Source organism: Scomber scombrus, chromosome 11 (assembly GCF_963691925.1).
Source record: "Scomber scombrus chromosome 11, fScoSco1.1, whole genome shotgun sequence".
Classification (NCBI taxonomy): domain Eukaryota; kingdom Metazoa; phylum Chordata; class Actinopteri; order Scombriformes; family Scombridae; genus Scomber; species Scomber scombrus.
Genome location: NC_084980.1, coordinates 13,816,872 through 13,839,865, shown reverse-complemented (window position 1 = coordinate 13,839,865; position 22,994 = coordinate 13,816,872). Strand labels below are relative to the sequence as shown.

Sequence of the window (22,994 nt, the reverse complement as noted above, 5' to 3'; positions counted from 1 at the left end):
TGTAAATCTATGTCTTTGATGCGTTTGTGGGCCAGAATCATACTGTATACCTGCTCAGCTGCCGGGTCCGCTAATCTGAAGCGTCCTCCCCTTGTGTGGTGTGTGGTGCAAATCAGAAGCGTGTGTTCTCTTTAAGCTCCTCTCCATGATCCTGCTTGGCAATTGAAGTTAATTCTACAGGCCGAGTCTCGGGTTCACGTTTCGCCACAGCTTTGTAAACTTAGATCATATGGGGTCACTGAGAGGTTGAAGCGGACCCTGTAGCTGCGCGTCCACTCCTTTAAAGATCAGTTACAAATGTAATGGCAAAGGAATGTCGTTCAATCCTCAACTTTGACTATTGCAAAGTTTTTGCTCTAATTAGAGCTGATTTGAGAGTGGGGTGTCATATTATTTTATTCAGGAACAATGTTTGTAAGCATGTGCATTTGTCAGGATATCTTGTGTCTATTCTGTTAAAAAAATGTTGTTTAGAATATTGGTAGAAACATCAAAATATTGGCCATCTTAGAGTGAAACTTCAGACTCTCACAATTACTTTATTAATTGATCCACAATTAGGACATAAGAACATAAGGAAGTTTATTGTCACTGTAGTACCACAACAAAATTCAGTTTGGCACTCTCACATAGCAGCAAGGCACAATTAAACAATACAAATCAACATAAGACAAAAATGTATGTAAAAATATTCAAACCTAATATGAATCTAATATAAATGATTTGATCATAAACTAAGTAAAATACAGATTCTTTCAGAATTTGAGTAATCTGATTTGTTCAAACTGAATTATATTATTATAGAATGGAAAATGCAATGGCAGGTCAATACTTTCCCTCCCTCCCTCTCACACACACACACACACACACACACACGCACACACACACAAACGGTGTCCATGCTGTCCACGCCATCAGTCTGTTGAGGTATCCCTGCTTCCCTGTGGTGTGTGCATGTCGAAGGCCCCGGTGTTATTGATCCTGATTGGGCCTCACAGGAGGAGATTCCGGCCTGCCATTGACCCACACTTCTCCATGTTTCCACCCTTCTCTCAGATCATCAGAGGCAGCCGTCTCCTCCTGCCTGCCTGCCTGCCGGCCTGCTTGCGTGAGATTTCTGATTGTCAGTTGGAAAGGGGGGGAAAGGGGAAAAATGAACTTACTACAGGTTTTGCAAAATCACTAGCAGGTCTTGCCTGAGTAGTCCACACTGACGTTTTTCTGGCTTGGTGACTGTCAAAACATCCCCCATGCGTTAATTCCCTCCCTCCCTCTCTTTAGAAAGCTTGTGGCTCACAGGCTGCTCTCTTCTTCAAAGTAAAAGTTCTCTGCCATGTGGCCTGTGTTGAATTTTTGTGTTGATGGCTGCCCAGGACTTATGAACTCCTCAGAGGGGTCCTTTTGCTCTTCATCGCTGCCTATGAAGCACACAAAAAGTGTCATGGCAAGGAAGGAGTAGAACAACATGACAAACAGGATGTAAAAGTAAGCATTGTCGTAGGTTTCCCTTGAACTGGAGACAGTGTACACCGGGTTGGTGCTGGACACAGGGCTCACTGCGGTGCTGGAAACAGTCCCGTTGATTTTGTCCCTATTGATGTCGACACCAGTGTCCTCAAGAATCTGCTGGCATCTGGAGAGTAGAGAAAGCAGGAGGGTCCCGTTCATGTGTTTCATTTCAAAAACAATGGTGGATGGGACGCTGAGCAGAGAATAAAAATAAAGTGAAATTTTAAAAATGGTAGGGAAAGACACGGGGCTGAGGAAGGACTACAGATGGAAAGTGTGTGAGGCAGGCACTAGACCACTTTTGGAAAGGCACGCTGTGAGTCATCCACACACTCTTCAAGAGTCTTGATAAGGCGGTGTTTTAGAGATAAAGCCCAATCCTTTTCTTTCCTATTGAATAACACCAAACAATCATAGAGGCACAAACATGACCATCTGAATTGTAAGTCATTTTGACAATATTTCTATCAAACTTAGCAGTTATACAGGCTAAGATTACATTTCTTCGAGGATATTTTGGCTGAAAATATTTTCTCAACCTTGCAAGTCTTTTTCCTATCTGAAACCTTTCCTTTTTCAACCCTGTCCTCTTTGTGCTCTTTCCTTCACTTTCAATTTGGGGGCTTGGAAGCTGCAGAGACTCTTGGATTGTTGTCAGCTCCGGTCAAGTAGACTACTCATTTCAAAGAGTGTTGGGGTCAGAGGTTAAGTTGTCTCCAGTGTGTTGCTGCTTGACTGACACTCCACTCCAAAGCAAACCCTTTAGCTTTCTCACTCATTGTGTCTTACAAGTTGAGCACTTGTAAAAAATAAAATAAAATAAACTAATGAAAAAAAACATATATATATAATAATAATAATTTGCAGACTGCAAAAACAATAGTGAAATGGTGAAATGTGATCTTGCCTTGATCTTATCATTGGCCGTGTTGGATACATGAACTGAGCGTAAACAAACATATTTACATACAAATACAGATATGTGAAAAAATATATTTACAAAACCTCACTTTAGACATATACCATGACTGGCATGAGCAGCTGCATACCCTCCATCCTCCAGGAGGGAATGAAAAAAAAGAGAGAGTGATAAAAACTCACCGCTGATATCTATAACCTTTTGAAGAGTCTGCCAACTGGGCGAACAGTTCCTTTCTGTTTGGCAATGAGAGCCAAAAGCCTCTGAACCCTGTACAGCCATGTCAGTGACTGATGTCCCAGTGTGCCTGTGGGCTGCTGTGCTTATATAATTTACAGCAGCTCTGCTTTAGTCATTAAGGGGTGTGAAGGAGCCCCTAGGGAGCAGGAATTTGTCCAAAAGGAGTGTTTATGAAAGCGGATACATTTATGATTTAGTGCTCTAGGAGTGTGCATGAGACGCACAGCTCACAGAGAGTAGGTATTGTCACTGTCCTTATAGAAAGAAGGTAAAAAAAAAAAAAGCTGGCATGTTTAAAAAGAAAGAACATTTAATTTCCTTACATGAAGCTTCAAATAGTGTTTAAAAGCTTCCTCCACACTTCTAGTAATAAAACTGTTGAGGATAATTAGGGAAGCTTTTATTCATTTATAATTATGTTCATCTAAAATTAATTACATTAAAATATAGTCTAAAATACTGGAATTTGCTCATAAAACAGGCTCTATGTGTACTTTTGTAATAGTAGCTTATAATGTAAAATCCAACCAATTTGCAAAAATCCACAAATTTCTAGAAATCTTCCCTGGTATCCCATGAGTGAGACCCATTCAAAGTCAAAACCTGCATTTTTATATAGTTTATTATAAATAGTAAATAGTGCTGTATTGTACACAAAACTTCTTACAACAAAATCATTTTATGCCAATGTAAATGACAATTATACAAAAGAAAAAAAACATGAATAGTGAAAGTTGTGTAAGACTTAAGCTCTTTTTACAAGACATAGAATAGACAGAACACTTGAACAACACTAAATAAATAAGAAATGGAACTAGTGTTTACAAGTTCCTGGTGAAAACTAATTTAACATATGCAAAAAACAACAACAACAAAAAATTAACTGTCAAACTGAATAATGTATTCACTGGCAGAGAATTTTTTTTGGCTTAATGACATTATGACTACATTTGCTGTTTTTCATCACTTGATGAGTGCCCCTGATTGATCAATGCACACAATCCAAAATGAATGACATTAAAAGGAGAGAGCGTGTTTTTGAGGATATAATCGGGGATATTTGATCTGTGTTAAATTTACATCACATGAGGTATGAATGTATTGCACTTTCTTTGGGTTGCAGTGGTTTCGCTATGACTCCACTCGGCCTTGATTCGTGCCTTTCTGCTGCTTTTCCCGGTGTAGTCACATTTTCATCGTCGATGTCTCATACAAGAATCACATCAATGTACAGTCACATCATTTTCCTAAGACATTGTGATGAAGAGATCCTTGCGACTGAGCACAAGAAGTTATCACCACCCAGCCTTTTGATGACCATCAACCTTAAGAATCCACTTCTTGTCTATCATTATTGGCCCTGAAAGCACAGGGGGCAACGCTGCTCACAAAGTCCGCCTCAACTTCCATCTCTGCCACTTATTACAAAAATCAAACACAGAATCTTGAATGTATTTACTTTCCCCTCCCACCCCTTTTCTTTTCCTCTTCAAGCATGGACAACCGTACTCGGTCCTTGGAGCGTGACGTGACGCACAAGCAAAGCGAGTGCCAGGTAATAGGAGAGGCTGTGCCTTTGGTCTTAATTATTGCAGTCAACCCCCTCCATCGCCATTGCTGCACCACCATCTCAAGTGGTTCCCTTGCTGAGGGAGAACACCTCAACCCCTCCACACACTCAATTCCTTTCTCTAGCTGTTCTCCAGCCTGCCCAGGAAGCTTGGCAAAGGCAATGGGTGGGGGTGTTCTCTGGCGATGAATGTCAGACTGGCCGGGGGAAGCCTCATGCTCAGGCCATGCTGGGGGCTTCATATAATGAAAGGCACCTGAGGAGGACATGGAGAGACAGAAAGAGGGTTAAAGACATCCTTTCTGCATGGTGGATTTCATTCAGCTATAACTGTTAAGATCGCAAACAATGTGAAATGGGACGTTCACAATGAGAGATGTGATTTTGACTGCAGATAACAGAAGGAAGAAGGGTTTAAGAGCAGGTGAGAGCAGGTGAGAATGGAAACTGAGGTCCTAGGTTAAATAATAAAACTCTGAAAAACAGGTGAAGAGCTTTGGGAATCTCTCTGGACATTCTTTGAACCTAGCGTGGCTGGTAAAACTAGCCTGACACTGAGCCTTAGCCTGGATCTCTGGCTCTGCTCCACTGATCAATAACAACTCTAAATCTGACCTCCAGTGGGACACATGGTTCTAATCCCAGCCTGCCAAGGGCCATAATCGCCCCCTGTTAAGGAGCCCCATACCCTCCCTTTATGCACACACACATACATGCCTGCGCCCACATATACACATATAGACACACACACACACATTTCACCAAACCCCTAAAAGCTACATGTGGGTCTCTCCCAGGACCGGCTAAATTAATGACATCAAGATGTTGCCACTGATGGGCCAGTCAGCATGTGGTCGTGTACCCCATATCAGCCCCAACACACTGCTCTGACCCCCCCCTCCTGTCAAACACGCTTTGGGAAGTGGCTCCTTTCATTTGGGCGGCTATCTTTGTTACACGGGGGTCATTACATGGCTAGGTGAGCTACACTAGGGTTTGATGGGCAGGCTCATCATACGGGGTCATGAAAGGACAGTGAGTGAAAATGTGTGTGTTGGGATAAGACCCTGACATGCCTCTGCATCGGGCCACGTGGACAGTCTGATGATGGTAATGTAAACTGAGGTAACCTGGCCACTAATGCTCTCTAACATACATGTAATTTCAGCACAGAGCAGAGTGATTTGAGAAGCTCACTCATCAGAAGGGTATGTGCAATTAGCGTGGGCCTAGTCGGAAAATAGAAGCAAAATAGCACAGCTAGAGCAGGGGTCACAGAGACACATAACCTAACAATAGAGTGTATTTCAAGTGTACCTTGCTTTGACTGTATTGCCCATACTGGTAGGATGGATGGTGGTCCATGGCGTAGGCTTGTGAGGTGTAGGAGGGTGGGCAGTAAGACTGGGTGCTAGGCAGGGTAGGCATACTGGTCAGGCCTGGTAAAGCCTCCAGGCGCTGGGAGCCATGACAGCTGGCAGCCATGCCACCATTAGGCTCCAGGCCTCCGGTCAGTGGGGAGAGGGCAAAGTCACTCTGAGACTGATGTGGTACTCCACCTGGGTTCAAAAGGCCCATCACCTGCGGGGAGAGAGGGAAGAAAACTGAGTGATTAGATTATAAAAAGGGAGGATTCTTGTTGCATAATGCTCATGATGAGAACATCATCAACACATCTGTACAGAATTTGTTACACATATGAGTATCAAAATTTAACTAATGCAATCAGTCAAAATTAAATATATCACAAAGTAAATAACAACATTTATTTACTCAAAATTAATGTTCACTCAAATCTGAAGTTACACCATTCAATCAATCTTTTGCTCTACTCAGGTGGGCTAAAAACTGTAGGCTCTCTCCTTGTTCATCATCAGAAATACATTCTTACTGGCTTCCCTCACACATATGGTTTCTCTTTACTTTGCTTGAATGACTGGAGAACTGATGGTGGCTATAAAATCCAGTCCTAGTGGTTTCTGTTCGACTTATCCTATTAAATATATGGAAGTAGATTAAAGAGGATTTTTTTTGTTTGATTTTTCCTTGTCATGACACTTGTTTAGCATTGTGTCACAAATTGAATAAATAGAAAATAAATAAATTGCCTGAAATTCATTTATGAGAGTGTGTTTTGAAGCAGAATTCGAGGAGAATAAAAAGAGTATGTCTGATGTATTTGTTCGGAGAAGTGCACTTTCCTTTTATACTCTCTCTCTCTCTCACTGTCTCTTGATGCCCTAAAATCACTGTGTCCTAGTGAGGCCAAGGTAAAGAGGCCAAAGGGTACGTGGGAACGAGGGGTAAGGGTGTGTTTGTGTATGTGTGTGTGAGCTACCTCTCCTACATGTGGAAGTGTGTATGTAACAGTAGGTGTGTAGGTGTGCGTGTGTGCACACATGTGTACTAAACATTTTTTGCTCTGATGTCAGGGGTGTAGGGGTATCGGTGATACATCGTGAACAGCTGCAACATAGGTTTGCGTGAGAAGCAAAGTCATGAAAATGTCTAAAAAATGGAGTGAAAGAGAGAACGAGAGTTACAGGGAAAGAATTACAGCCCATGTTAGAGAAAAAAGAGGAGAAGCCAAGCACAAAATACATACTCAAAATAGAAACTGAATAAAACATAACGAAGACGGAGTGACACTGAGTGATGTAAAAACAAGGGCTCTTCTGACTGACAGCCAGCTGGCATACACATATGCACATGTGCATATACTGAGCGACCTCAGGTGTCTTTAATGTATGTAATTTACAGTTTGGTCTGTCAGAGTGATCTGACCCCACACATCTGACAAACACAGCGATGCTGCCTACAACAAAACCATTCTTTCTTTTACTACTAAATGTCCCTGCAAACAGTCGATATGTATTTGTCTAACTATACAATACAGCTTTTTGATATGTAATATTTGTCAGTAGTTGTATTTATTCAGATGCATCAGAACATTTTAATTTAATTGATTAAATTATTAGAAATAAAGTTTTCTGGTGGCTTCATGCCAGTTTTTTTGTCTAGTTGTACATTGCTGTTTAGTCATATCGTCTTACAGCATCACACATGCTGTATATTCCTGTGCGCTAGTTTGTGCAGTGTGTGTCTGTGTGTACACGCTTGTGTCTCAGCGTCTGTGTATCTGCATTCATGCACTCTCCTTCTGCAACTGAAACAGCAGCAGTTCCCAATGGTGTGTCTGTTTTGAGGTTGTTCCGGGGATTAGGTCTCAGGGGGGTGCAAATCCCAGCCGCTCGCTTCCTTGGTGAGAAAGGATTCCTTTGGTATGCACCAGATCAGCAGTGAGACGCCAGAGACCTCGCACCACAGGGGAAACCACTGGTCTAACTGCTGCTCTGTGCACGGAGCAAACTGCTCAGAAAACAATATCACCTATCTAAAGTAAACCTTATCCATATCAGATACTGCACAAGCTCTAATGGACCATATCAGGAGTTAACTGAACCTCTGAATCTCCTGATGGATACAGAGCAGTAGATAGTGTTGAGTAAAGAAATTTGGAGTTTGCAGATGATCAGATAAAGACTCCAAGATTTAACACAAATTGCCAGAAAAACGAAGCTGTAAAGTTTTCTGAAGAGCAAAAAAAGTCTTCATTAACAGTCCAATGTCATAGAATTTAATCAATTCTCATTTCCTCTCTCTTATTACGTTAAAATCAGGAAATTAATTTTTATCCTGGTCTGAAATGGAGAAAACTGTATTGCAATATACATTCAAACAGCTGCAATGAATACATGAATTAAAACAAATTAGCCAACAAAGTGAGTCATTTGCATAAATTACACACTTTGTTACGAGAGGATAGATTACTTCATTCCAATCAATTAAGACACTGGAACATTCTGTGATTGCAATTCCAGACTGAGAAAACATTCCAGGCACGCCGTCCCTATGCAAGATGAGATGTCCATTCTGTACCAAGCTGCCCACTAGGTTAATGCTGAAACCATCCATGAGGCCACAGCACCTTTGGCCTCTTTACTGGAGTTAAAGTCACTCGGTGACCCTGTGGGTGTGTGAACTCACACTGCAGCCTCTGTTAAAGGACGGCAGCTAACAGGTTTGCATACCAGTTATGCTTTAACAAAGAAAAATTCTGATGATTACTTAGCTCAGCTGGTTAAGACAAAAACCATCAACCGATAACACTCTGGGTTTAAATCTGACGGGAGAGGTTTGCCACACATCATAATCTTCACTGTTCCTGTCTTTCTACATGTTTATCTGTCCATTAAGAATAAAACTTCCCAAAAACTAATGTTTTAAGAGTAAATGTGGCTTGTTCTTGAGGAGGAAACAACACATTCTAGTCCATAACAAGTTCTCAGATATCAAAGCAGTCAATTATGCCGTTAGCCACAATGGTGCCACCTACCACTTTCTGACAGTGCACCCTGGCAGCTACAGAACAAAGATCTTCTTTTTTCAATATACATACATCCTCAGGCATTCACATAGTAGCAAACCTGCCTGGGGCAGTTTTTTATCTGTGCCTGACAGGAGTCTGAGATTGTCTCTCATGGGAATTAGTACCCAGCATGCATTGCATGTGGGCTGGCCACCCTTTGTGGTGGTTAAAAGCTCGTTTTCCGCCTGTTAGTCCATCTCCTGGGCTGGTAGGGATCCACTGATGGACACTGATGACTGTGTAATCGGCCATAATTGTCTTTTCAGTTTTGATTTGTGTCATCATCTGACATCCATACATCCTTCCTCATATCTGTTCCTTTCTCCATCCCCAAAGACTGACGTTTGCCACATTTTAAATTCATCAAACAACCCATCAGAATAAACAAAAATGAAAAGCTACCGTGTTTGTCGCCACAATGACATCTCCTAGGTCACGCATGGAGGAGTGTGTGTGCATTTGTATCATTAGCCTTCCATATGGTACATTTCATAAACCGCATGAAGGACTATTGGCCTGGCCTGGTATGATAGAATACGTGTGTGAATAGCTCTATGTGTGTGTTCGTGTTTGAGGTAGAATGCATGTGTATATATACACATGTTTGCACATATACTGTCTTTACATATTTTCAGCTGTGTATTTCAATAATGGACAAACCTGTGGTGAGAGGCTGTTGCTGATGGCGGGGTTGACAGTGTTGGCATGTCCTGTCGGGGCCACAAAACTGTCCGAGTATCCTGAGAAACCATGACGTCCAGAGGACAGGCAGTATGCAGAGCCTCCATCCTGGGAGCCTGCCGATGAGCTGAGCCCACTCTGGTGCACGGAGGTGGGGGGCAGAGGCTGCGGTCGGTGGACTGTACTGGGCTGCTCTGATGCTGCTGGGAATAAAACATGCTGCTTAAAATCCAGTTATCATTTTGCTGCTGATTCAGAGTCAGTGTCATCAAATTTCTAAAACCCAAAAAGTTGTGCCCACCTTGAGCAATGGAAGTAGGAGGGTAGGGGCTGTCTGACAGCTGATAGGGCTGCAGGCCTGACATAGCTGATGGTGGAAAACCGCCAGGGATGAGGTGGTTAAAAGCCATCAGTTGATTGGCTCCTGCTTGCTTCCTCCACCGAGCTCTTCTGTTGCTGAACCACACCTGAGAAAAGAACAGAAACAAGATTGCAGTGGTGTTTATTTATCTGCTAGCCCAACAGAATAAGTTGACTTATATGGTCATCTGCATTTGTGTATGGTGTCTGTGAATGTATGTTTGTATGTGCAAGGCCTCTCAGTCTCATTACAGGGAGCTGATCTGATAGAGATCTTAACATCTGGAACGTGCAGTAAAACCACAGACATTACATCTTTGTGTGCTACCGCGAGTCACTGAGTTCAGATAACGCCAGAGGGCTGTTAAAGCTGTTAAAGCCTATATTAGCACACTACCTAAATCAGACATGTATTTTCAGATCTTTACATAGCCCTTTTTGCAGACAGCCTGACAAAAATAGGGAGCTGTCCTCATGCACAGTGGGCGCAGTGTGTCTGTGTTTGTATGTGTGTGGAAGGGGGTCGGGCGTGAGGTCCAGGGTTGGAGGGAACACATGTCTAATGGCTGTAAGGAATGTGTGGCAACATCCCAAGGCAATTTAACGCCCACATGACACATATCCATGACAGACCGACACAGTGCTTTGCTGTCAAGATTAGGTCTCTGAGACTTTGAGTTTGAAGAGTGTGTCTAACCTGAACTCGAGCCTCCGTGAGTTTGGCTCTCTGAGCCAGCTCTTCTCGTGTGTAGATGTCAGGGTAGTGTGTGCGTTCGAAGGCCCTCTCCAGCTCTTCCAGCTGTTCTGCTGTGAAGGTGGTCCGACTGCGGCGTTGCTTCCTCTTCAGAGGTAGGCCTGGCTCTGAGTCTACGTCGGAGCCCTCATCTGAGTGACTGGCTGTAATTGAAAAAACAAAAAGACTACCTTAATATTAAGAGGAGGAGGGACTGATACAGAATTAAACTTGGGGTAAATACTAAGCTGGGATACAATAACCAGATCCGACACAATAGATTGTGCTGAGCATGACACATGGTACAGAGCCACTTTAGATTGTGTCCTCCTGGTGCCTTAAACTCCTCAGTGGTTCCTGAGGGGATCAAAAGCCAGAGGCTGCTTGAACATGGATTAAAGAGGACTAGATCCCTCCAGGGCATCTATTCCCTGGGACACTGTGTCTCTCCCAGTCTTAGCCATGCTGTGCACTGTGCCGATAGGCTCCCATAGTGAAGGGCAGGCAGCCCTTTGCAGGTGCTTCTTAATCTGTTTGTTCAGTTGAGGGCAGGAGAGAGTGAGCGGGTATCTGGGAGACAGCTATTGGGATCTAATTCAGCAGAAGACGGGAATCAATGAAGGCCTGAAACTTGAGACTGAGGACCATTGGTGTGTTTGGGGGGAGGTTACCCATCTATTAAATAATGATTAGGCTCCACAAACTAGCGTGACAGCCTGCTATTGTCCGCCATTACATGTCTGCAATCCCCCATCTCGTTCTCAGTCATACACACTCACAAACATGCATCTGCCGCGTCTGGGCTGTGGGCTTTCACTCAATGAACGCAGTCTATGACAATGTGTCAAACACAGATGGACACAACACAGAAAGAGTCGGAATCCACTCCCAAATCCACCTCAGAGGAGGGTTCACTGCACCTTTTTGACACTGAGACTATGGAGCCAACACCTACACTGAGAAAATACGAGAGAGAAAGAAACCGGCAGCCAGAGAGACAGGTGTGAGCGACAGAGAGGTTTAAGCACGGGACAGAAGCTTGTCTGTTCCCCCAGACTGTTCATTCTCCTTCTGCCCTCCAGATTTAAAGCTTTAATTAAAAAGTGCCAAGTCAGACATGGAGGGGGGGAGCAGGGATCTCCCCTTGCCTCTGGAGCCTCTGGAGCCAAGCAGGAAATGTTTGTGCCGGTTGCCAGTGTGTGTCTGACCAGGCATTACACACGAATTTGGTCCTTGGGAATGCTGCTGTGCTCCGGACTGCCAGCACAGTAGATTCTAATGCTGAGAGGAGCTCTTTATTACATTTGAACCAAGGGCGCCTTGCTGGCATAAAGGCTCACAGGGGATTGGCTGGATGCTTAGATACTCCTGCAACACTATGAGTTTGGGATGTGGTTTGTTTAGGCAACGATGTGGCCTGAGACCAGTTGAAGCAAATTTCAGAATTCAACAGGCACCAGGAGGTGGGCCACAAAGAATGAAAATAAAACTTGATACTCATCCTGTAAACACATTTTTTAAACATTAATATTGTTTTGATTAGTAAGCGCAGCTTTCAATAATTAGTACATAAAACTACACAAAAAGAGAAGACTCAAGTTAACAGCAAGCTAAGTAATACGCAATGTCATTACCATTTTAATGACAGAGGGACAGAGAAAGAAAGAAAAAGATAGAGAACCAATGACAGCGCAGAAACGAAAAGATTCCTGAGGGAGGGAAGGGGAGCTCATAAAACTCCACAGAGGAGAAAGCTCCCCATTGGCACTGTAACTCATGTTAACTGCAGGATGGGGGTGGATCTCTCTTCCTTTGCCCGCTTTATTTCTCTCTTTTTCCCTCCCTGTTTTTATTATTAGTAACTACAGAGAAAACACTCCGTCACAGACTCTCCCTTAATGGTAAATGACAGTGTTGCTTTTGTCATCCTCTGGCTTGCGCTTTCTCTTTTGCTCTCTTCCTCTCTCACTCTCTGTCTTCTTTTTTTTTTTTTTTGGAAGTGATGTGGCCAAGCCTTTGTATCTTAGCAGGGAAAAGCCTGTGGCAGGGCTCTATTGGACCGATTACCACGCTCCATCTGTAGGAGCCATCAGGGACGCCTGGGCCCGCATTCAGGGGCCTGTCACCTGCCCAGCAGGGGAGTGGGGAGGGCGCTGAAGGGTGAGATGGGGGCTGTAGGGCCAGGGGCTGAGTGGGGGAATGAAGGGTGGGAGGGAGAGGAGGGGGCACAAAGGGGTCCAGAGAAGGGCCACTGGGGGCTGCGGAGGGGCACAGCAGGGGAGCACCCCTTCATCCCCTCCCTTCACAGCCTTAGGGGCACAAAACTGGGGGGATGGGAGAGTTAAAGTGGTTGACATGAAGAGGAGATGGGAAGCTGAAGGCACCTGAAGAAGATGCTGGGGAAGGGGTGTGGGGTGCCAAGTTAAAGAGAATGGGGGGATGCTGGTCATTCTTAAAAGTGGACCTGTCCCGTCCATCTCATCCATTCACTTCTCCTTTTCTTTGCGCTCATCCCTCACTGAATATATGTTTCACAACAAGGCCCCTGCGCTGCTGTGGATCGATTTCGAGGCACGCCGATGCAGAAGCAGCCTCAGCGCAGGCTGTTCCCACACATTCCCCACAACAAACGGCAGAAGAAGATACTAAACACACAAAGAGAGGCCTCGACCTCCTTACTTAAACACCCAAATCAAATTTTACGCTGCAGCTAAAGCACTGGGGAACTGAAAATACTCCATAGCCACTCACAGCTTGGCTGTGGCTTTGACAAGAATCTTAATAGAAAGATAGATTATTATCCCTCAAACGGAAATTGGGGCTGCAGCAGAATTATCCGTAAAACAGACATTTCAGAACAAAGTAAGGTGTAAGTTTAGATTAGTTAGATCTGTTAGATAACAGAATGGATAGTGGCACATTTATTTAACAAAGTTTGGTAGGAAGTATTCAGTATAGTTTAATAAAGGATAATATTCAACAAGTGAGTTCAACAGGTTCCTTTCACTGATCAGGGATTCTTAAATACAATTAAACAAGTGCATTTACAGGTAGGTAGGTGCACACACAAAAATAAACAAGAAACAGACAGTGCTACAGACTCAGCACTCAAGGTAAATAGAACCATTTATCGATCAAGAGAAGAGACTGACAGGCAGGGAAGATAAACTCCAGAGGGTCACAGATGTGAACTTGGGGAACGTCCAGTTCCATTAGCTTCACCTGCACTAGTAGTAACAGGCCAAAAAAACCAAGTGAGGATTCCAACAGGGAGAATAAAGGCTGCTCTTGTTTACTGCTTGGACTACATCAGCCAGGACTCACCCTGCCAAGCATTCATCCCCCTTCTTCCCATTAGAGAGATGCTAATATGAAGAGACATGCACAGACGCACACATCCATGTTATGTGCACACGTGTGCATGTCACTTCAGAAACATAGCTTCAAATGACATCAAATGAGCAACAGAAAGTGTGAGACAGACAATCATGAAATAAGCAAAAAAGTAAGAGAAGAGAGGATGATAGAGAGAAAGGAAAGGCGGAGAGGAGAAGGGATAGTGAAATGAAGAGCCACAGTGAGACAGAGAAAGAGAAGAGGAGCATATGGGGCAGTTTATAGCCTTGTCTTGGTAGGGGTTGGCTAGCCCTTCCTTCAGGGGCTGTTAATAGAGAAGGTAATTGAGCTGGTGACATGTGTTCGTAACACAAAACAAAGGGCAGAAGAGACAAATGAACTAGTTATTTGCCCAGGGAAGTAGATCGGGCCCTTTCAGGCCAAGGAGCATAGTGAGAGTAGGCCACTGAATAAAATAGTGGCATGCCACATAGAGCCAGGGTGAGCAGATGCACCAGAAGGAAAGAATAGTTAACTGACAGCTTATGGGCTCAGCTGGGGTTAACAGTTAGGGGAAAAATGGGAGTGAGTGGGCTGCTCACTTGACTTGCTAAAGAGCCCCCTGGAACCCGCAGCTGCCTGGGAATGAGGGGGTGGAGGGGGTGGATGGAGAGAGAAAGCGAGAGGGAGATGATGATGTGATGGGCAGGGAAAAAATGGAAAGAATAAGCGCAGGAGGTTGGCACTTAACGGACAAAGAACTAGCGGGCGATATGACGTTGAAAGATGTATCTCTGTCTAATATTGGTGAAGTGACAAAAAGCCACAAATGGCACTGCAGGGCTATTATGTGTGCCCAGTGTGCGGTGGTTATTATTTAGTTCCACTGTAGGGCAGTTAGGTGACAGTTTCACGGTGGCATTTCCACCCTCGGGGCAGGCACAAAGCAACTGCATAGAACCCACGCAGGGCTGCAGCAACAGGCCAGTCTGCCGCACGTTCCAGTCAAACGGAGACTAACCAGCAGCAATTCACCTCAGTCTAGCCTTGTTTAGGTGAGACAGACAACCAAACCAATCAACTTGTTCAGAATAACCAGTCTACTCTCCAAGAAATAAAAGCTAAACCTCTTTAAATGACAGTTATGAATATGGATTATTTGGTTTGACATTAGGGAGCGATATTAGGGAGTCAGTCAGTTGTCATCTTTTCCCAAACATTATTGTAACCTCCTTCATGGGGCCTGATAGTTTTAACAGTCGAGTGACCCTAGGTTAGCCCCCGACCTTTTCACAGCTCCTGCACAGTGCTGCAGCAAAGACGGCCTCACCACTGACCCTGCAACAAAACTTCACACAGTTCACCACATTCCACACTTTCTTCTTGTCCTCTACAAACACTCACTTTTATTATTAGTATCTTACTTACAGATTTATGGGTTTAGCTCACAAATGTTCAGCTTCAATTGATCTATTTTGAAAATGGTCAGAAATAGATACTATAACTTGGAGCATGTTTTTCAGAAAGAAAAAAAAAATTCTGGTGAATTTCTTTGTCCAGAAAGGAAAAAAGTCATTAATCAAAACAGCAACAGAGTTGTGCTGTCGTGTCCATAATGTGCAATGTGCTGAGTGAAACAGCACTACAAAAACTGAGGCTAAACAAAGTTAAGTGATTGACAACGCTGTCTGGCTTTACTCAATTAACTATCCCATTGTGCTCCTCTTTGCAGAGTCCCCTCGCCCCCGACCCTTTTCTCTTCACACTCCTTTATCCTCCCCATCACAGAGTTTTGCTTGGCTAATACTTCCAAGGAAATAGAGAGCTCTTTTTCTACTGGGGCTCCTCTCCTTGACCTTCCATTGCTCACTTCTTCTCTTTCAGTCACTTCACAGTGTCTCTGGGGTTAGTGGGGAGAATGTGGAGAGTACATCAGCTTCGAGGGGCCGGCTCAGGGCAGGACCCCGGTTCATTACTTCAAAGTTGGCCTGCATTCATTAATTGTCCTTTGAATTAATATTGGAGGATCACAATGTGGGTGCCAACAGAGAAAGAGGCTTTAATGAAGCATAGAGTCGGCATTCAGTTGCAGATCAGCCAGTGTGGATTTTTCCTTTCTTTTTTGAGAATGAGAGAGCCTTCAGAGTCATGCCAATACAGAACGTAAAATTGTTAAGTATTTATATGTGAGAAGAGGGACAGATTTATCTATCCATATATCTATCTATCTATCTATCTATCTATCTATCTATCTATCTATCTATCTATCTATCTATCTATCTATCTATCTATCTATCTATCTATCTAAACCTCTTGTGGCCAGAAATATATTGTAAATTTTGGCTCGTTTTATCACTGGGCTAAACTAGTATTAGAAGCTCCATTAACACAGGAAAACACAGTGAGGCCCACATCTAAATTTCTCCATTATCCAGCCCTGAGAGGAAAATGGAAATGCGGCTGTAGCAGACATTCCTCTGGTTGTATTGAGGCCTTCTGTCTCCGGTGACTATAGACAGTCTCCTCTAAACTTCCAATCCTTAACTTACGCACCGTGGAAATGTGACAACCCCTAACAAACAAACCAGTCCTAGAAATTCAATGTCCATTTCTCTGTTTACAGTTGTGGGTTACCGCCCCACCACTCAGTTTCTTTTGCTCCCTGTGTGTGAGAGAAATGTATCTGTTTATATTCTTAGACATCTCTTGAGATTATAAGTTATGAAACTTTAAAATTGGATTATGTGGCGGCTACATGTGGAAGTTTATCATTTCCCCCTTCAGTGGTGCTTGAACTGAAAGTGCTTTATATACACGCTCTGACGGCTTTAAAATACGCTGCACTCTAGAACACAAATATGATCTTTCTGCTCTCTAAATTTCCCTAGCGCTAAATCCATGCCAGAGTCGCAGGGAGCCAGTTTATTTACACAAACAAAGTCCTACTCAGCTCCTTTGACAAAAGCAGCTAAATCTTTCATGTTTTGTCAGCACTTGATTCCTCCTGTCCCTCTGGCTATTTGCCTGCCGCCGGACAATAGAGGCAGGAGAATGGCAGCAGATTGTTGGAATGCACCTCAATGAAACCAATTATTACATGTTGACTGCGTTCACCATGGCAGATTTGAAAGAACTGGGCTCATTCAATTCAGCACCACAGGATTCCCTTGAAAGAAAAGTTATCCCTTTGACTGTTTGTATTTCTGAGCTTTCTTTTTCTTCTTCTTCTTTCTCCCTTTCACCCCCACTGCCATAAATGGATCCTGCAAGAGTGGCTACTCCTCTTTCATGACTTTGGTTACTTTAATTAGTTAAATGAGGCTAAAGTGCTAACAGTAATAAATAGAGGGACGAATGCTATCACTTAATTTTGTGCCACTCATGGCAAAAAAATAAAAAATAAATACAAATAAATACAAAGCCATAAACCAAAGATACACTGATATGGATGTGCTGCTGCTTTGCAAACAAATATGATAAATAGAAAAAATAATTCTTCCAAAGACATCTCAAATCACAGCAGATTAAAATGATTCAACTGTGTATGTGTTTAAATTTTACACACTCCTGCATAAACTCAACAGTTCAAGAAGATGGAAGCAACTTCACATCAGATTCATCCCGGCAAACATCCTTTTCCCACAACGTTCCAGCCACTTGCTAATGCCATGCAGACCTGAGGGCTGCCCAGTACACTCTATCCCACAAACCTATGCAGTCTTTTTCCCAGACAAATAAATCTAAATGAGTCAGCTTTGATCTTAGCACTTAAGGAAAGCCAACAATAGTGGTAGAGGAGAAAGGGGCAGAGAGCAACAGGCCTCTCTCCACCATAACAATAGCCTCTGCAAACACCTACTTAATCAATATTTGGCCAGAAGACATTCTCTCAGTCCCCAAACCACCCTTTTCACATTCTAATGAAGAGCTATAAAAGAGAAAAACAACAACTACTTCCACAAAGAGACACAAGAAGGAAATACTGCTGTTCTGTATATCAGTGGGGGGATTGCCTCAGAGCTGTTTGCAATGCAGGATGTCACCTATTTGATGAGAAATTGTTGATATTGTTTGTTTATTTTGCAATTATTCATACCAACCTAAAAGTATTGATTCAAGATAAATATCACAAATTACTTTTTATCTTGTAGCAGATTTCAAGTGAGCTGTAATTCACTCCCAGTTTAAACAAACTCACAATAAAAGTGGTTAAAAGAGGATTATCAACAAGGGTGCAACTCAGATTTTATAGACTATTTTAAATAAAGTCCTAATTATTTCCAATCTGAGTAATCTACTCTGCGCCAAAATTAACGATTATATCCAAGAAAAGTGCAGAAATAATTTAAAAGTTTGAGAAGTCAACTGCCTGATCAGTATTGGGGATGTGTCTCGCCTGGAAGAGGGAGAGGGAAGTGCCCACAGATATTGCATGAATGTGTGCGTCCTAGGCGGAAAGGAAAGGGGCGGACTTTGTCTGAGATGAAAGTGGAGAGAAATAAAAGGTTTGGGTTTAATCTAGTGGAGAGAAGGGTTTCCCTGCGCTCACTGGGCTGAACGTCATGCTCACTGCGCAAAGACTGTGACAAAAGCTCCGTGCGCAAAAGTAACGGTACTGTTCAATTTGATTACGCAAGGCCTGGCGTGAATTTAACACATTTCAGTGGGACAAAATCATGAGCTGCAAAATACGCTCACATAATTTTCATTTTAGTTTGAACCAACCGTCAATTTAAAATGAACGATTTGCAAAATCTACAAACCTATAACAATGAATAAACTGAATAAATCTGCGAGTTAAGCATATCATAGTCAAAACGCAACACGCTGTCTCCTGGGGTTTAGTTATCAATTATTAACTCTAGACTTCATTATGTCTCCAACAGTAAACTTTCCTTTTGTGGCAACACTTCAGACCCCAACAGGTCGTAAATCAACAGGTGTTTGCCTAATGTCTAGTCTGTTTTGCCTGGAAGCCATATCTCTTTTTTTCTAACTGTAAACAGTGGGGGAAAGCCCCCAAATTGGCACTTTTTTGAGCAGTCTATAAAACAGGTCGCAGTGGGCCTATTGGTGTCCCTGAATAATTCATCGCTCATTGTGGGTTCATAATGTCTTCTCTGGGCCTTTTGTCAGCGCAGTTTTTTCTCCCTTTCTTTCCCCATTTTGAAAGGCCTTGGCGTCTTTTTGTACACCACTGAGCCGCTCACTGGAGTTTAGCTTTTGTGCGTGTCAAACTGAGGTGTGCGTTTCAATGGACTCTCCCTGCTTTGTCCCCTGAAGTTCATCCTCAAGTGTCCGATTGTGCGTGAAAAAAAAAATTTCTCAGGCTTGGAAGTTAGACAAATGTTTGATTATCCACTTAAAAATACTCTCTGCACATTTGTTAAATCTCAGGAGGATATGCGCATGCGTAAACACCTGCAACTTTAATGTATTTTAGCCAAAAACCTTCCATATATACGAATGTTATTTGTATATATGGAGGTGGTCACTGCATACCATATACCATTATTATTAGTATTATTTTATTAGATGTATTAAAAGTTCTCTGTCTGCACGTGATTGTTGATAGAGACAAATAACAGAAGTATAAAGTAAAGCTACTTGCATCCACAGTCATCCCAGAAACAAACTGTTTCTGCCAACATTCACAGCCAACATTCACGTAGCTCACAGCATTTTGTGGAGCTATGGCAAGCAGCGACGATGTCCCTCTTTATAAAATCATTAATGCTGAACTTACATCTGTCTCCCAGAATGCCGTCGATGCTGTGTTTTGTCCGTGGTTCGTTTTCCTCCATCTCCCTCTTCACCCCTTCATCGTCGTCTTCGTCATCCTCACCAATTCCACCGAATTTTGACCGCATGACGCGACTGATGGCGCTTACTTTGAGGGAAAAGAAAGAAAAATCAGTAAACCTATTTAGACAAAAAGAAGTCAGACAAGAAAAACACATAAATGTTCTTTATACGCTCATACAAAGCAATATGAAAATGTGTTTACGCACTCCAAAAAATATCTGCAAGCATATTTAATCTAATGTTAATTTTTATATAATTAAGAGTATAATAAAGATTAATTTAGGAAATATAAGGGAATCATTTCACATCTTACAACTACTACTCGTAGGCCTACTAATACGCATGTGAAGAAACTTTCTCATGTACCCGAGGGAACGTTGTTCCTGTCGCAGACCCCATCTTTCAGCAATTTGTCCCTGATTTCCCAGCTGAACATGCCCGGGTTTTCTCTCTTGTACTCCTCGATCTTCTTGTCCACCTCTGGAGACGCGCTTTGCTTTAGTAGGAGGAAGGAGACAAGACAATACGGTCACTTTTTTACATTCAAGGCCCGAGTTGTACAAGACAAATTAGTCCAAATAAGTCTCTGATTTGCCTGAATTTGGATTAGGTGTGACACAGTAAAGAGAACCCGTAAAGTCAAACTCACTAAAGTTTGTAGTAAAACTCCAAAATGCCTTTTAACAAAGGTATCATGACTATGAATAAAATCTATATTTTATTACGACGAAACGCGTGTAAAATTTTAGACTGCATTTCTCAACATGATTTAAACTCTTTTAAATTAGGTTTACCCTTTTTATAGGGCAAAAAAGTTAGGCCACCATTATATGTTTAAGGATACACTATAAGAAGTTTTAAAAGACAACATTTAATTGATTTTTTGGATGCCACTCTCTTAACTTTTTTGCTACAATTTACCACATTTTCCACAAAATAAATGCGGCAGAATCTCTCACCTTTGGCTTGCTGCCTCCGATGGCCCCCGGCCTGATGGAGCCAGTCTCCTGGTAACGGCAGAGGATTTTGGAGACGCAGCCATGGGACACCCGGAGCTGACGGGAGATGACACACGGCCGGACACCGTGATGGGCCATCTCCACGATTTTATGGCGGATATGGTTGGGTAGAGGTCTGCCGTTTATGAAGACACCGCCGAGCTGGTTGACCCGACCCTGTCCTAACGGAGTGGAGACTGGACAGCAGTGCATGCATGGAGCCAAGTGAGTTGGATGCTCATAAACTGTGAACTATATGTGTTTGACTTTGTTTTTTTCTAATAATAATAGTTTTAAAAAAAAGAATACATACTAACTGTAACTTTAAAGTGATTAGAAAGAAGGCAAAACCTGTCAAGAATTTTTTTTCTGAAGAATCTTAACTTTTTAGAGTGGAATCAGTCTAAAATCTGTAATTACTGCGCTGCAAACGTGTCAATATCAACACCTTTTTATTTTTATATATTCTATTCATTCCTGAAAATGTGAACTGCTATGAAAATAATAGTAGAACAGGCTGCCAGCAGCCTGAGAGGGAGAACATTTACTAGACAATTAGATTTATTTTTTTTCTCAGAAATGTTCCCATTGAAACCGTAAAATGAGGAAGAATGAACTATGAGGCTAATAATTTTTAAAAAATTAAATAGCAAATGAATAAATGTAGTATTGTGGACTTTTAACTGTTTTTAAATTAAATAACATTTCAAAACTTACTAGGACAAGATTTAAAAACAACAATTTTATGTAGATGAGTTCGTAAACTCTGCTGATTTTTTGTTTTGTTTTTTCAGAGTTACATTTTGTTGAAATTGTGAACAGCAGCTGATGTTCGTGGCTTACCTTCGAGAGAGTATCCTCCCCTCGGGTAGTTCTGGTGAGGACTGGGTCTCATCATTCTCGGTAAACCTCCTGCAAGCGCTGTCATGACTCCTGACTTAATGTCAGGTAACAGTGTCGCTTTTTAATCCCACAAAACACCCTCCGTTGGTTATATGCAGCTACAGACACGGTGCTCCTTTTCCTTGAGTAACAAGTTGCCCCAACAGGAAAAAGAAGTCTGAATCCCTCAGATAGGTAGTTGACCGTTATCCAGTAACAGATGCGTGCTGAGGTGGGAGTTTAACTCAAAGTGCAGGCTGCTAACAGTCCTGCGAGGATTGGGAGGATGGATTGAGAGGATGGATGGAAGTCAAACATTTTATCTGTGGTCGCTGTCCCCTCTGACTCCGCGCTGCGCTCGCTGATTGGTCCAAGACCCGGACGTCCAGATGCTTGGGGAGCTTTGTGATTGGACAGCAGGAGCTCTCCTCTGTCTGGTTTGACCTCATGAGGGTCAATTTGTCGTGTCACAAGCTTCTGCTGCTGCGCATGAAACTTTTCACAACTTTTAATAAAGCCAATTAAATAATACGTGGGTGACATAGCCTATTTCTGATTGGTATTTTCTTGCTTCTGAAAAGATCGACTGGGCCCATATATGGTTTATTTCAACCATAAGTAGCCTAGAGGTAACTGGTACAATCTGTGGATGAAACTTTAATAATGTCCTATTTACTACTGGATTATTGACAGCACGGATAGATTAGGCTATAAAAAGTATCCAATAATACAATAATCACAACTGCCCTATGATAGAAAATATTAAATATACAGACTATGGCTTGTTTAGTATACCTTGAGAGCTTATATTTGGTGGCTGAAATACAAATACATTCAAATTAGACTTCCCGCGCACACAAAGATACATACTCATTCACAATAAATCGTTTCCTTACTTATTAAGAACATATTAAGAACGTGTGTTATAATTCTTCTTAATGAAATATGTGTTATTGGTATTATTACTGGTGGTTGTTTTCATAAATGCTTTATGAACCTTCGTGTTTCTTGATTAGAACCATGTTCAATAACAAATGACTGAAAACAGAGAAATTATATAAAATATTCTTTACACAGAGTTGAGCTCACCATAGATAATCATTAGTCTGGATTTTTACCCATGTAGAGATTTGATTGTGGAGTAGAGAAACCGCATATGCAGGTCAATCACCAATACTAAAGTTATTACTGTGGCAATGCTCGCTGATATACGCATTCCGTTTTTATGCAGAAAGGCAGCTTGTGGGAGTGTTGATGATCGTCTTAAGTTTTCATTTTTAACTTGACTGGACCTGTCTGTGGAAGTGCTTTTCACCACTGTGATGAAACGGAACTGTGCATACAAGCCTGCAACAGGTGATAATAATACAATATCCCCAAGCCCCACAATTCTCATTAAAATTGAAGTTCTTTAATTACTGGATTTAAAAAATAATAATTGTACTTATAGCAGCAACAAATGAATTGCTATGAATGATTAACATTACATTATAATCAGCACTGTTAGTCTAGGCCAGTTGTATTATTTATAG

At 42.3% G+C, this 22,994-nt stretch overlaps 1 protein-coding gene across 2 annotated transcripts; it reads right to left on the bottom strand.

The window, feature by feature from the left end:
* Positions 1-3,691: 3,691 nt before the first annotated feature.
* Positions 3,692-22,301, bottom strand: pax3a (paired box 3a). Of its 2 annotated transcripts, none has more exons than XM_062428423.1 (9): positions 21,424-22,301; positions 20,542-20,777; positions 19,949-20,078; positions 19,524-19,667; positions 10,406-10,605; positions 9,650-9,815; positions 9,328-9,551; positions 5,556-5,819; positions 3,692-4,494 (listed from the first exon to the last, which is right to left on the bottom strand). In XM_062428423.1, exons 1-9 carry the CDS (start codon positions 21,506-21,508, stop codon positions 4,477-4,479), a joined length of 1,467 nt encoding a protein of 488 aa, XP_062284407.1. In that variant the 5' UTR covers positions 21,509-22,301; the 3' UTR covers positions 3,692-4,476. The 2 variants fall into 2 exon arrangements, with proteins under 2 accessions (XP_062284407.1, XP_062284406.1); XM_062428422.1 differs by having other exon boundaries at positions 9,328-9,548.
* Between the last annotated feature and the right edge of the window lie 693 nt (positions 22,302-22,994).

What these genes read in the sequence shown, in the direction of transcription:
- pax3a (XM_062428423.1), bottom strand. Translation starts at nt 21,508, where the DNA reads ATGACAGCGCTTGCAGGAGGTTTACCGAGAATGATGAGACCCAGTCCT. An exon ending in TCGGAGGCAGCAAGCCAAAG is followed by an intron (nt 20,079 to 20,541) that starts GTGAGAGATTCT and finishes CTCCTACTAAAG; the next exon opens with CAAAGCGCGTCTCCAGAGGT. An exon ending in TCCTACTTCCATTGCTCAAG is followed by an intron (nt 9,552 to 9,649) that starts GTGGGCACAACT and finishes TTTTATTCCCAG; the next exon opens with CAGCATCAGAGCAGCCCAGT.